This window comes from Falco cherrug, chromosome 5 (genome assembly GCF_023634085.1).
Source record: "Falco cherrug isolate bFalChe1 chromosome 5, bFalChe1.pri, whole genome shotgun sequence".
Classification (NCBI taxonomy): Eukaryota; Metazoa; Chordata; class Aves; order Falconiformes; family Falconidae; genus Falco; species Falco cherrug.
Genome location: NC_073701.1, coordinates 69,533,977 through 69,549,300, shown reverse-complemented (window position 1 = coordinate 69,549,300; position 15,324 = coordinate 69,533,977). Strand labels below are relative to the sequence as shown.

Genomic DNA, 15,324 nt, shown 5'->3' with positions numbered 1-15,324 from the left:
TCCACTAAATGGCCTGTGGCATGTCATGTTCTTTGCAGGTCTCCTGTTGATCACTGTTGCGGTTTAATAGCTTTATATGTATCATGCTTGGCTGTCCTAAACCCATATGGTTTATGCCCTGCTTCCTGTAACATACATTTCCAGGAGGCTTGTTCTGACTGACATGCATTCTTACACCCACTTGTTCCTTTTAAACCCATTAGGGTACCATGCCTTTGGTAAGGTCATGAGTAGAGAAGGGAGTGGAGCAGCCCTTCTCATTAATTTCTTGCTCCACTTTTGGATGATCAGGTCATCACTGGTGACCTTATTTTTGCCTTTTTCCTTCAGGTCTTTCTTCCTTGCCTTTGTAGTGGTGGCACTTTCGACTGAGTTGCAGTGAGGAGCCACATACCTAAAATAACATCTCTGCCAGTGTTGGGTGGATAAAACAGGTCTGGGCAAGGAAGGGTGTCTCTTTGTGGACACAGTGCAGGCTGGAATGTGGATGTAGTTGCCTGAGCCAAGACTAACTCCTTGAGGTGAAGGTTTTATTTTTTTCCTGTGAGTACGCTGGGAGTGTGTTAGTTTGGCGTAGGAATAGGTTTAAGAAAAATCTTTTTGTTTCCTTTTCTCTGTTTCTAAGAAAAGATACTCCTTATGTTAAGAAATCAGAACAGAGGCTGGATGCTTGCTCTGCGCTGTATGCCACCAAAGAGAGGAAAAAAAGGAGCAATCTTTATGAAAGCAAATTCTGTCTTTTCTTTTCTGTCATCCCCCCTTATTTTTGTTTTTTCTTCTCCTTCCTTCCTAGGAAAGGGATTTCTTCCTAGAAAATGAAGGGAATTTGCGTTGTTGAGTTGGCGGGTAATTGATACATATCTGCCCGGTCTGAAGAAGTACTTAACTTTTGCATAACTACCTATGAATATATTTAGGAAGCTGGCAAGCTGCAGTGGACTGTGTGTTTTTCATTATGTTGGTGTTCTTAAATTTGTTGAAAACAGGCTTCTTTTATGGGTGGTAGAATTCCTTTTAAGTTGTAGAAACACCCAGAGGGGAGGGGAGACGTGACAGCTCAGCAGATCGTGCTGTGTTGTAACTCCAGGCAGGATGCTGGGCAGGATGCTGGTGTGCCCTAAGGAACAGCATGTGGCATGAAACAAAATCTGGAGGTTCACCAGCCCCACTGCTCACTGACTGACAAGACTCGGGGGTTTACAGTGCTGGTGTAACTTAGGCAGCATGTGAAATGCTTAGCTCGCTTGGTCTCATTTTTCCTGCTGTAGCCACTGAATGCATAACAACCTGATTAATGCAGGGATTTTCATCTTCTGACCCCCTTGCAAACACTTACTAATTGCATTCATAGATTTATACATTTGTAAAACAAGAAGGGATAATTATAATCCTGTGATTTGGTCTCTCTGTGCAATGGAATACAAATCTTTTACTAAATCTAGTGTTTTACTCCCCTCAATATAAAAGCGTATATCTTATTTTAGGAACTTGTTTTCTAGCCTCAGTCTCCAGTCGCTGAAATTTCTAAGTTCATTGTCAGACTTGTTGCTTATAGGATAATCAGTTTGGTCTTAATCTTCACTTTTTAAAACTCAGATGAACAGAGCTCTTAGAAATAGCTCAATAGGCATGTTCTCCAGCTCATAGATACTGCTCTTCCATTTGCTCCTTAACTTCCTATTTTATTTATAAACAAGAAAACTGTTTGCTGTGCCAATCATATTTACATGGTTGCCAAGTAACTTGCCTCTTCTCTTGCCCCAAAATGTTGTCACATCTATCAAAGGTCATTTTATAACTTTTTGGCGTAAATCTGGCATAGATTCTGCCTGGTTGAATATTTGCTAGGATGCTCCATCATTGTCATCTGTCATCATCATAGCATCTAGAACAGGATTTCTGTTTCAGGAGTATGAGCTACGCTCTTTTGTTCTTGGATGTTGCTTGGCCTAACTGGGACACACGTTACTCACTTGTTTTGCTTGTTAGATCTTGTGAAGAAAATGCAGAACAAGTGCAGAAACAACCACCACCTCCGTGTTTCTCTTTTCCCTGGAAGAATCTTGCTGAAGTCTTGTAGATTGTATTTTAAGAGCATTCAAGATTCACCAGTCTCCTTTTAAGCATCTCAAGTCAGATGTTTGACATTTTTCCACTCTCTCAATCAATAAAGCTGCTGGCTGCTCTGGATTTCCCCCCTCTCCCTCAGAAATACCTCTTCAGTGTTAAAACTTTTAAATTTGAAGAATCACTGTCCTCTAATGCTGATGTTTCCAGAAATGGAATAACTTATAAGTAAGATTTTCTGCTAAAATGTGGTGTGGGATTTAGTCTGTTTGCTTTTAAGTTTAGTGGTTTTGTATATAAACATGGATTTTGGTCAGTCTTCCCCCTTCTCCCCCCTGACTTTCTCTGCTCTGTTCCTGTCTGCATGAAGTCCTTTACCACTGGGTGACACTGTTTGATAGGTCTTAACATTTGCAACAGTGAAGCCCTGAAGAAACTGTTCTCTGACTCTTTGGACTTGTGATTTTGAATCAAGGCTCAGTTTTTGTAACACCCACCATATTTTAATGTAGTTAAATTTGATTACACCAAACCTGCCCTGATTTTTAATTTAGTGGTCCAAATTGACTGGTCTAGAACACTGATGGTGGTGCACTGTAGCTGCAGGGAGTATAACTTGATCTTATTTGCTTTTCTCATCTTAAAATCTCTTCCAGTAATGCATAATTTCAGAATCACATATGGATCATTGTTGACCCATGTGTAAATAAATGGCTAGTTACCCTCTGGGATTAATCTAGTTGCAAACTGTGCTGTGGAGTACATTTCCAAAGAGGGATAATTTCAGTGATCTTCTCCTGAAAGTCATGTTTACTGTGGTGTAATAATTGCCTGCATAGTGTGTTGGTGAAAGCCAGATGCATATTCAGTTGCATGCCTTTGCTAGTCGTGATTTATTCCTTTAAAACAAATGGCATTAGATGAGATGGAGGGGAGGTCATGTGCACGACATGCTGCTGTTTTGCAGGAAGAAAGCAATATAGTTACTAAGGGTCTTTTTGATGAGAGGTGTCCAAAACACTGGGTCATATTGCCATCAGAATGGCTTTCCGCATCCACAACTCTGTCTAGGGATTTCAGTAATCACAGGAACCTGAGCAAAATGAATATGGAGAATATAAAGGCCTTAATAAACATGCAGGACTTCTTGGGAAGAGAAGTGATGTAAGATGCATAGTCTGCTTTATTTGCTGTTGGTCTCAGATGGAACCGTGATGTTACAGTGCATTAAGGACAGACTGGGATTTAGGGAAGATGGGCACTGTTCACAGTGCACTAGTCTTCATCCTGTGCCTTTCTGTCTTTCCCACTGCCTGTATTAAAAATTAGATACTAAGTAGTTTCTTGCAGGGAAAGTCTATATCCGTGTTTTGCCCATGTCTGGCAAAAAGGGGATCTAGTATCTGCCTGGGGTGATGAACGAAGGTCTCCATCTCCTCTCCCAGTGCCCTTACAGCCCGCCTTGCTTGGAGACCTCCTGTTGCAATAGGAGGGGAGAGGCACTTGCTTTCTCTCATCTTCTACCTCTAATTAAACAGCATTGATACCTCTTCAGAATTTTAACTGAGCAAAGAAAAAAGAAATGCAACTATTTAGAGCTGGTACTTCCATCTGGTTTCAGAGCTGGTGGCAGAGAGTTTCATCACAGATCTTGCAGCCTGAGGGACATTTCTTTTGGATTAATACAAATTCCTGTTCAGTGGGCCTGGTGATTTTAATGGAAGGTGAGGCTATTCTTACAGCCATTTGTGTCTTTCTGCATCTCTTTTCCAAGTAGACTGTCCTTACCAGCATTGCTCTTTAGCCTTCAGCCTCTGGGGGGGATCTAGGCTCTTCCCTTAGCACCCAAGACTTGACTGAACTTCAAAGCACAGGAACAGAAACTGCCTGGTGGTGGCTAGGTTGAACGAGAGCCATAAGCAGCTCTTCGCATTTGCTAGAACTGTAACAGTGTGGAGCACTGCCCCAAATTTTGCACTCTGTCTCCCTTTAGGTGTCAGTGCCAATGCAAACATCTTTAAAATGACCCTCTTTCTTCTGTTTTCTCATCTACTGCATGTTTTATGTGTGCTTTGTTGACATTACACTCTTAGCAGTACTTAAGGGAAGACAATGAGCATTAACTGGATTTCCTTGAGATTTGCAGCAGTTTGGTTCATTTTAATATCCTCTGAAGTGACCATAGGAACAGCTTTGGTAGCCAGCAAGCTCTGCATCTTTCCATATCCTTGACGTCACTGAGATTGCTTTGGATTGCCCTGATAAGTGAGTGGTTCCTGAGAGAAGTCTACGTGGTCTGTCAGTCTTGTTGGCAGCCATGGAACTAATGAAGCCATTAACTGATGATACCCAGTGTAAGGCAGGTGCTGTGAGTTAAACTGTCCTGGCATAGTATGGACAGAACTTTTTCAGTCTTCCTACTTAATTTTGTCTGCTGGGATCTGAAGATTTTGATGTGCATGACAGGAAGCAACGAGATGGGCCTTCAGAAGCTTGTGGTGGTTCTTAAGATGCTCTTCTCTTTCATGTGCATGAGCTGGGGTACACAGGGATGAAAAAACCTGCAAGGCTGGAGCCATAAATGAAAGCCAGATGCTTGCCAAAGGGTTTAAAAGTCTTCATTTTGTTTGAAGAGTAGTAGTGTAGTAAGTAATCTGGTATCAGGGTGATATTTGATGACTGATCCCTATAGTACAGTAGGTACATGCTGCCCTAAACATGTTTGAGGTAGGTGAAGACATTCTTCTGATCTAGAAGCAAAACTCTTGTAGCTGGGAAGTGCAACCTTTTTGAACAAAGCGTGAGGGGCTGAGAGGAATTGCAGCCACAAGGACTTCTCTGGTCCTTCCCTCTTCTTCTGCAGATAGGCTGTGTTTTGCCATGATCCAAACCCCATCAGCCCTTTCAGCCCTGAAGGATGTGTGAATAAGAGCCAGACTCCTTGGATGGTGGCTGGCTTGAGCATCTTGGCTGGAAAGAGTTTTGTATTCAGTTTTCAGCAGCTCTTACTTTGAATTAAAGGGTAAACTGTGGGAAGTTATTAATGATATCTGTAATCAAGGATTAATCAAACTAATCTCTCTAGTCAAGTGCCTCAGTGCACTGAAAGCATGTAGATAAAAATGATAGCAGTGGTGAGCCTTCATGTGCAGGCAGTGCTGAGATGGTGCCTGGAAAGCACACTGCATTTAAGTAGCTCTTTTGCTTTCCACCCAAGCTGGCCGATGCGAGGTGGTGCTGGTCATGTAACATCTGAGCAGAGACAGGCTGAAGAATTTTTATTCCAATTCCTCTCAAAATCAGAAGCGGGAGAGTAAAACCGTATTTCTTCTGCAAGAATGCCTTTGGGTTACTTGTAACAAACCACAAGTCTATGTGGTAGTTTAAAGAGCTAAAAATGTAAGTCTTAAAAAATAGCATTTGATGGTTTACAACAAAGCTCAGAACAGATGTTGAAGCTTTTTTGCAAATAAAATCTTCTCCAGGAAGCATTCAGTGTTGGAGCTCATGCTTCTGTGGAAGATATTAATTCAAAAATTTATTAAGGCAAAAAGGACATAATGTGAATCTAGCCTTAATGTAGCATTTGGATCCTGGACTAGTCTATTATTTTGACATTCATTGGTATTTTTAGGCATTTATTTGTCTGCTTTTTAAGGGGCCTCAACTCTACCTCTGCTTTCACAGCTGGAAATTACTGCAGGAATAATTTGAAAGGTGAAAATGCCATATATATGTACAACAATATAAATATATGATGCCTCACAGGAATTTTTACATTCAGATTCCATATGTAGAGAGTGATTTCTGGTATGAGGAATACCAGATAGAAAATAAATGCAGTTCCCTAAATGCTATATATAAACACGAGGGTTTTTCTGGCATGAACTTCCCCCTCTTGCTGATGCCATGGGAGCCCTGTTGTAGAAAAAGCTCTGGCAGCTGCTGAATCCGTAACCTGGTGGTGTTAAGGAGATCTACTTTGAATCTGTTAAAAACACTAGTGGCTGGCTGTAGCTCTATTTGTGTGTGTTTCCAGTGTTACTACCATTAAGGGACTTCTGCTGAAAAAAACCCTTCTATAGATAGAATAATACATAAGTAACATTGGAAGCAAACGTGTCTCTTGGATATGTTCCCCCAAATGTAACTTGCATGCTTCTGGCATGCCTCAGTTTAGTTGTATCTATCCAGAATGATCTACTCAAAGGGTCTCTTCCATTCTCCCTGAATTTAGTTGCACTCTAAGGAAAATAAATCAAAGAATTGCAAGTATGTGACCACTTGGTCTTGGCTCTCCAAGACAGGTACTGGCATGGTACTTCATGATTGCTCTAAGAGCATCTTTGTATCTGAAAACATTAAACTTCTGTCTCGGGAATACTTCAAGTTATTTTTATACAGAGGCATTTTCTTTGTCTAGTGGGATATTGAAATTGCTTTGCAGTTCTGTTTGAAGAGTTAAAATTCCTCTTCCATGCAGGATCCCCAATTTATTCTTTCTTGATGAAAATCCACGTGTGCATAAGAAGCCATGGACAAGGTCTTACTCAGGCAGGATGAGATACGGTAGATAAATGCTTTTGTGCTGCTTGTGCAGGAACAGCTAATTCAGCAAATGCACTGGGGAAGCACCTGCCAAATCAGCGGCTGTATTAAACTTGAGCCAAGCTCAGCTAAAACATCCTCTGAATCCAAATCTCTTTCCTTTGTTTTGGAGAAAGGTAATGGGGAAACACAGAAATAGATTGTGTATTCTGAATTGATCATGTAGGAGCAGATGGTTAAAAGAAGACTCTTGGATGCTCTTAAGGCAGCATATTCCTGCTAAGTGATTATCTGGATTATTCATGTCCCACTGTTGCACCTAGTGATGATCTGAAAGCAGCTTTATGGGTTGTGACTTTTATGGTGATGAGCACTAGAGACTCGTGGAATTAATATTTTTTTAATTGTTATTGCTTGAACATTGATTAAACTTTGTTTAAGGACTTTTAAGGGATTCTGTTATTAAGCTTGACTGGTTTATTGGTGTGAGCCTGCATCTCAGAAGGAAACTCTGGGGCTACACTGCCTGCTCTGTTCCCGTCTGCCGTTGATGTGGTGAATCCTTTGTGCCTCAGTTTCCTTTTTATGCAAAACTTTCCCGTGCTTTTGTAAATGTTTGCTTTGAAAGGGTACAGGTAGAAATCACACTATCTTAATTGTATTGTTTGCATGTAGTATTACACTGTGACTCTGCAGGACTGGGTTGGTGGCCACTGGCCAGACTGAAGTTTGCAAAGAGTGTGAGAGGATTCGCTGAGTGGGAACTGGGTGCCCTGTTTCCCTGGCTCTGTTTGGAAATCCTAGCTGGAATCATTTGCAGCTTAATCACACGTGGAAAGCGTCTTCAGTTCCCAAGGGAATTTTATTTATTTAAGTTTGCTGCTAGTAGAGTTCATGTTACATTAGGAAACCACGATTCCTGACCTCTGAGTTTTATGAATACGTGTTTCTAAAAATAGAGATGGGACAGAAGAAAGAAAAATAAATAGACTTCATTTTAAGGGCTTGCTAAAAGCAAATCAGTGTGCTGCAAAATATTACATCAAGCTTTCTGAGAAATCATTGAGTGAAATTGTTTTTCAGGAGCTTGTGCTAAAAGAATAGTACATTGTTTATGGCAGTTGTAGGGTAATTCTGTGTTTTTCATCTTCACCTAAGCAAATAGAAAATGTCTTGACGAACCAGCAGGTTATTTTTGGATTTACTTTAACAGGGACCTGTCAATGATAAATGCCTTCTAGAAGACTTGCCACCCCATCAATGTGATGGAACTGATAAAGGACTAGAGAAAACCAAGTATTTACAGAGCAGGTTTATTCTGGGTGGAGGTTGGATGTGTAACATACGAGTTGTTTTAGTTGTGATAAGCCTGATGTGAACACTGGGGAAGTATGAATCGTTGTGTCCTTATTTAAAAATAAAGAACTGTAGCTAGTTTATTCATTGTCTATGGTAAAGAGAATAGACTTCCACGCGCTTTTTATTAATGGCGTGTTGCTGTGTGGTATGTGTTGAGAAGTATGCAGTGGTTCAGGATTTTGAGGGTTTGGAGGTTTTTTATGTGGATGCAATTAAACAGTGAGGGATTTGAGATACAAGTTCAGCAAAGGGCCACGGAGATGGGCAGGGGGCCAGGGCACAGGCGCTGTGGCAGAAGCTGAGGGACTGGGGCTGGCTCAGCCCAGGGCAGAGGCAGGGTTGGGGGGACCTAACTGCAGCCCACTGTGCCTGGGCAAGAGGATGGAGCCAGGCTTTTCACGGTGGTGTATGGCTGGAGGGTGAGGGGCAATGGGCATGAGTTGAAACAAGAGATTCATATGGGTGTAAGGAAAAACTTCACCACAAAGGTAGGTGAGCAGGGTTGCCCACAGAGGCTGTGCAGGCTTGGAGGACTTCAGGACCTTACTGGGTAAAGTCCTGAGCAACCCGGTCTGATCTCATAGCTGTTTCTGCTCTCAGCTGGAGGTTGGATTAGAAATCTTCCAAGTTTCTTCTGACCTCAATTTTCCAATGATGCTGTATATTTGGCACCTGTGGTGATAGCTGGTTGCTTGATTGAAGCAAGGAGGACTCTGAAGGGGCGATGGGAGAAGTATTTTTATTGCACAGTCAGTGTCAGTAAGAGGTTTATGTCATGTACAGCAATATACTTACACTGTTTTGAACTGTGGCAATTTTTATATTAGTTTCAGAGGTCCTTGTGATAACTAGCACCCCCACAGGGTTCAAAACCAGTACATATAAACTTGCCTTGAAAAACTATTGCAGGGGCCGCCCTGAGAGCAGCTCACACTGGTAATCTGTTTCTCATCAGATTTGCTCCATAGAAACTTTGTGTGTGAGGTGCAGCACCAGTAAAGCAACATTCACATCATTCAAACAAAGAAGCTGAAAGGGCCATTCTGGGTTCGTTGGACACATTCAAATCCAGAGTGGCTTCCCTGCCTCTGCGGAAAACTTTGTCCTGTTATTTGGCTGCTTCCTCTGTAAGTGCACATGCAGCCCAATCAGGGCAGTGGTGGTACTGTGCAGTATTAATGTACTGAAGGATTAATGGAAATCTCCACTGTATCAAGCAGATTTTGAATCAGATCTGAGCAACAATGTGATTCCTAATGAAAGAAAATAGTTTAGGGATTAAACTGAGACTGAATTTAGACAGGTTTTACAGCCTGTGGAGTAAGAGAGGGAGGGAAGAGCTGGTAACAATGGGATCTAAATTAAAGCACATATTCAGCTTTTACTGGAAAATACGTGGCAAATCCCAGTGATTCTCTGTCTCGTAGCCCTGTACTATACAGTGTGCAGCATTCAGCTGTTCTGCCAGTCAGGCTCATGGAAGTCTCTCGCTTTTTCTTTCACGTCTCATTGATTTGTCTGTGTAAACCCACATGCTGTGAGATTTTTTTTTGGGGGACGTCTGTTTGAGGGGCCAGTGTTTCATCAAATTGATAATTGCAGATTCTGTGTGCAGGTTTTCACAACAGCGAATGGAGGCAGAATTGCTCTGAATGTGCTTTGTTTTGGATGCTGAACTCTTTGTGACTGAGGCTTTTTAATGGAAAGGGGTATGAATAGTCACATATAAATTAGTTGAAAACTATAGTTTACTTGTCAGCTGTTGATTAAAAGTGTTGTCATTTGGTGTATAGGTAAGTTTTCTATAGCAGGATAGGAAAACGCCACATTTCCAGATGATACAAGTCATCAAGACTTCATTGCCTTCAGATCAGTGGATTTCTGTGGATTTTCACTGGGTGAAACATGGAGTTTAAGAAACAACCATACCCAAGTGTTTCTCCTCTACCTTTCCGCTCAGAAATCTGACCCTCATCCCAGCAGCTGCAGATCTGGCGATTTCCACATGGAAGCTTTTGCTTGGTACAGTACAGGGCTTATCCACAGAAGGCATTTTCCCCATAGCTGACATGATACTGATGGCAGAAAATGAGAAATCGGTGTGGGTTTGGTGCACTTTCATCCTATTTAATATAGTCAGTATTTAAAATATCTTTAGGGTCTCAGTATTGCTGATCTAAAAATGCTTCATCTGAGTAAGCTCATTAAAATCAGTAGGGTTCTTCATGCACTTAACCTAAATTATTTGTCTAGTTGTTCTTAAAACAGGGGAATCTGTGTCTCCAAGTCCATAGGGGAAGACAGTTGGAGATGATGTTGTTGTGAAATTGCCCTCTATTTAAAAAGATGCTATGTCTGTTTGCTCTGTGAGCCTTTGTTTGCTACAGACAAAATTAATCTAGGAAAAGCATAACTGTTACCAACGTAATATGCTGCCTTTATGTTTTAATACATATTTAACAGGTCTTTCAATGTAGATTTATGGCAGTTTTTGGACTGTTTTACAGATACTGTGAACAAAGACACTGAACCCAAAGATCCATATCCTATTCCAAGAAAGATTATGGCTGAACCAGACTACATAGATGATGACAATCCTGAATTAATTAGACCTCAGAAATTAATTAATCCTGTGAAGTCATCCCGGAATCATCAAGATCTCCATAGAGAGCTGCTTATGAATCAGAAAAGGTAAGTCTAAAAATCGCTTGTGCCACCCTCCCACCCCAAACACACAGCTTGAGTTTTAGTTTCATCAAAATGACATTTTATCCAAAACCCTGTAGATACTTTGTGTTGATTCAGAGCTTGTAGATGAAAAGACTGATTCTTAACTGTGGCATTTATTTCTATTTGAATTTCAGTTGCTCTGCAAAAACTTCCTGAAAAAGGCTTCTCATTTTGTTTTTGTGAATACTCGCAAAGGGTCAGTTTCAAGAGGAAGCAGTTCAGTTCTCCCTTGTCACATTTCATATTGGTTACCTGGCACTGTAGTTTCTCTTGAACTCTGAACTTAATCAAGTATTTGAAAAATTTTTACTATTACCAGCAGGACCATAAAATCAGTGGGTTTTCACTGTTGCCAGTGCACTGAGTTTATGAGACACTTTTAAATCAAAGAAATCATATATTTTATTTCATGTGAAACAGTTCTTTACTTACTTGATCTTTTTTGCAATGCAGTGTGATAGTCTGATGTCTGCTCTGCTGCTGCACAAGTGTCTCTTTGTATGTTATGCAAATGCTGCTTCCTCCATTCTGGGATGGGATGCACAGCTGTTACTCTATATATTGCTTTTAAAGATGTAAATAACCGGAACTTTGTATCATGAACTTCAGAGATACAAGCAGTTGGCCCAGAAATAGCTGAAGTTCTGTTATGAAATCTCTTCAGCAAGGGAGGACTTATTTAGAGATCATATTAAGAAAATAACCACCAGATCACACAGTGGAGAAAGAGCCACCAAGCCTGTGAATGCTTCTCCCTTTAAACAGACAGTAACTATGATATAAATTAGTGATTTGGTGTGTTGAAGCCACCCAAAATCGACTTCCCAAAGACAAAGATGTGGGCATCCACAAAACACAAGAGGAAGAGCAGTATTTCGGAGTGCATTTGAGAATAAAGTTGCTGGTAGCAGCCATTCAGACTTTCTGAGACCAAGGACCTTGATAAAGGAGAGGAGGAAACTATTGCTCTGACTACTCCAGCACAACTGGATTTGTCTGTTTGGCAGGAGGAGTCACATTAAGAAAGTTCCTCTCTTTTCCCACCCTTCCCACCCCCACCCTGGCAGGGTAGTATTTTGAGGGGGGAGGGGGTCTTTTTTATGTGTGTTAGCAAAATCCTTACAAATGCTATGCTTAGGTACTTAATGCTAAATGAATTGCATGCACAATACGGCATTTCTTTAGTGAAGAAGTAGAAATGTTTTACAGAATGCCAACTGAATTGGAAGAAACTGGCCTAAATAGGTGTTTGTCCTATTTTTCGTTAATGGGATTAAACATCAAAGTCAGAGGAAGTGTATAGTCATTAAAAGAAAGATAGATGAAGTTTCCCAACTTAGGATCTTATTCTAAAGGATGTGGAGGCTGCAGTAAATTAAGGCTTTTTTTTTTTTTTTTCTTTTAAGTTTATGAAAGCATAAAGAACTTTTAAATAGTATGTTCTTTTCTTCTAGTAGAATATCCTATTACACAGAGGAGTTCTGCAGCCCTCAGTACCCACTCTTCTCTTCCAGTGATTTTGATTAGCTGCAGCTGTAAATTTTAAATTCTTATTTATTGGTGCAGAAATGAAATACTTGGAGAGTTTTTACCAGCAGAAAAACTGGTATTTTTGAGAAGAGGGTTATTTTTCTGTGCTTTGTGTCACTTTGCTAGCTCTGATATAAGGCTTTTCAGTAATGTAAATATTAGGCTTGTGTTCTATTTTGTTATGGAAAACTGTCATATGTATGGAGGACTGCTCTTATAGAAGTCAGCTTAACACACACCTTATTTTATTGTGAAGACTTAGTGTAGGCACCAACAGCTTCACTTTTTGACCAGTCAGCTCTGAACAGCCATTTCTGGATCTTAGAAGGTGTTAGCCAGTGCTGGTTCAATCCCTCTCCATGTCTACTGTGAGCAGCATCTGTAGGTTCTTGCACTGATGTAGTTGTTTACTTGGAGAAATGGTAGTTGTTTTGGGCAAACAAAGATCCAGGTAGTGGTACCTCAAGGCACTGGTCACTTACCTTAAACCATTTTTACTTATTTAGGGGTAAACCTCAGCTCTGCAGGGTATTAATCCTGTCCCTTCCAGAGGTTTTAACCCTATCAGCTCTAACTTGTGTTATAGCATGCTTTGCTTACTCTAGATCAAAGCTTTAGGATTTTTTTATTTAACAAGAACAATCACTAAGAGGTGATACAAGACTTCCAGTTAATCCAGCAGTTGTCTATTTGTTGCTTTTCCTTTTTGCATATAAGAGTGGAAATAGGATTGACATTACAGTGGTTCTGTTACAGGTCTGACTACCAGCCCCTCTTCATTAGATCCAGTAGTGGTAGTAGTAATAAAAAAATCACTCCAGCTTTTCTCTGCCTCACTTAATCTTTATGTGTTAAAATGTAATTAAAATAACATGAAACATAAAATACGAACACAGTCTTGTAGCTTCTGTGGCATTCAGGCCATGAGATCTATTATGAGAAATAGGGAACAGCATTTGGCGTTGCTAAATATTTGATTTTGCTGTCAGGGTATGTACAGGGATAGTGTGTTGCATAATACATGAAGTCATTCATAGATGTCACCGTAAAATGGCATTTTAATGTATTATTGGACATGCTATCAGATATGCGTATTACGGAAGAAGTAGGCAATCAGATAGGTAGCAAGTAGGGAAGGGTAAAGATAGGCTTTCTGGAAGCTTATTCAGATTATTGAATTTCTTAAAGTTGAAATAAAAAACCAGCTGATGTTAAACTTAGTGCCAGATGTTTTCATGTAGTAGTCTTCCCAGGGAAGGTGACACTAACAAAGGCAAATTTCAGATCTTTCTGCTCTGACTTAAGTGATGCTAATATCTGAGTAACAGGGAGAGCTTTGAATCTTACAACAAATTTTGAAAACATCATAGCATAACAGAGATAAAAGAAATAGCTGAAGTCACAAAACTAAGTAGGAGTGAGTGTGTATCTGTGTGTGTGCGCCTGTATAGAGCCATGCATCTTCCCAGAGAGAAGCTTTCTCATTTTAGAGTGGTTGGCTTGGAAAGCAGTTTGTGCTGAACAGACTCGAAACATTCTGTTGGTGTAACGCCTAAAGTCTTGTGAGAGGGAGAATCCTCCCTTTCCCTGCATTCCAAGGTGACTGCAACTTTTTTATTCCTGATTTTTGTTGTCTTAGCCTCTTTGTGATTTTGAGTAACACCTGGGACCTCTCACTGGAAATAGTTTTGCAGCCAGGCATGGGAAAAGCTCTCATATCCTCAAGGAAGGACAAGAACGCATGATTTCCAGGAGGAGTGTGACAAAATCCAGAAAGAGACCGCTTTTAGGTCTGTCCATGCAAGCTTCTATGGGCATAATACCCTGCATAGGAGTGTTTGAACACAATCTGTCCAAGTTACCGGCCAGCAAGGGAAGAGTCTTTGTCCAAAATTTGTTTCTAGCTCTGCTAGAGTCTTTGTTTGTGATGTTTTTTTAAATCCGCTCTTCTGGAATTGAGAGAATAGAGGGAAGAGTAAAGGTGGAAGTCAAAACAGTGAATTATACAGGAGAAATACGAGCATGCACATTAAAGGGAAGTTTATTATCCTCAGTAATAATAGAGCTTAAATTCTAGTTCAGGTTTTTGCTTACAAACCAGGCAAATGTCTGCATTTTTTTTCCTTGTAATGAATTATTTCTGTTCCAATGTATCTAAATAGGCAACTACTTGATTTTAGAAAATCTGTCTACAATTCTGTGTCAATTTCTGCTAATTAAAACTGATCTCTTTCTTCCCTGTCCTGCTCCCCCTTGTGTTGTCGTGTCGTGTCCCCCCCCCCCCCCCCATTTAATTTGAAGGGGTCTTGCACCTCAAAACAAACCTGAGCTACAGAAGGTGATGGAGAAAAGGAAACGAGATCAAGTTATTAAACAACAAAAAGAAGAGGAAGCACAAAAGAAGAAATCAGATCTGGAAATAGAGCTACTGAAACGGCAGCAGAAACTGGAGCAGGTGAGGTGGGGATAACACTACCTTTGCACATCTACATCTGAGCTATTCACCCGAGGCTCCCTTTGCAGACAGGAAAGAAGCAGCAGCTGAATTTTGGCACAGTTCCTCTGATCAAATGCAGATATCTTTTTTAGGATGAGTCAAACCACACTTGACAGTTACCTATTTGTTGTCGCTTACTATATAGGAACTGCATATAGTGCCTGCCTTTGGCCAAATGAATCCTGCACCAGATGACAGGAATGTGTGTGGAGCACTAAACGTGTTTAACCATGGAAACTGTGATGAATTAGTCAACTTTTGTAGTCTTAACTATTAAGAGATGATCCACTAAGAATAGCTGTTAGGTTATAGTGAGTCAAAACTTGTAGATACTTAATGAATAAAAAAAAATAATCAATTGATTCTTTCTCCTGGGTTATGTAAGAAATTAGATGACTTTAAAAAGATCTTTCATAACTTTAAAATGTGTGAGCCCATTGAAATTTTCAAATGAAGGAAAAGGTCCTCAGGCCCCGAGTACGAGGATGATGTGGAACTGAAGTTCATTGTGGTGAACCTTACTGCTAGGCGCAGGGCCAACCAAACGTGTCAGTGCCTCTTAACACACTTCCTGTACCTGTGAGGAAGTATCT

General features: G+C 40.5%; 1 protein-coding gene across 4 annotated transcripts in view; it reads left to right on the top strand.

Moving 5' to 3' along the window:
* Window positions 1-15,324, top strand: part of FAM107B (family with sequence similarity 107 member B) — a 62,793-nt gene that overhangs the window by 42,896 nt on the left and 4,573 nt on the right. For 3 of the 4 annotated variants that reach the window (XM_055710544.1, XM_055710542.1, XM_055710541.1), the window contains 2 exons: window positions 10,482-10,665; window positions 14,536-14,689. In XM_055710544.1, coding sequence (XP_055566519.1) covers window positions 10,538-10,665; window positions 14,536-14,689 — 282 coding nt within the window. In that variant the 5' untranslated portion in view covers window positions 10,482-10,537. Of the gene's footprint in view, window positions 1-10,462; window positions 10,666-14,535; window positions 14,690-15,324 lie in introns of all 4 variants that reach the window. The other variant, XM_055710543.1, reaches the window with a different exon arrangement.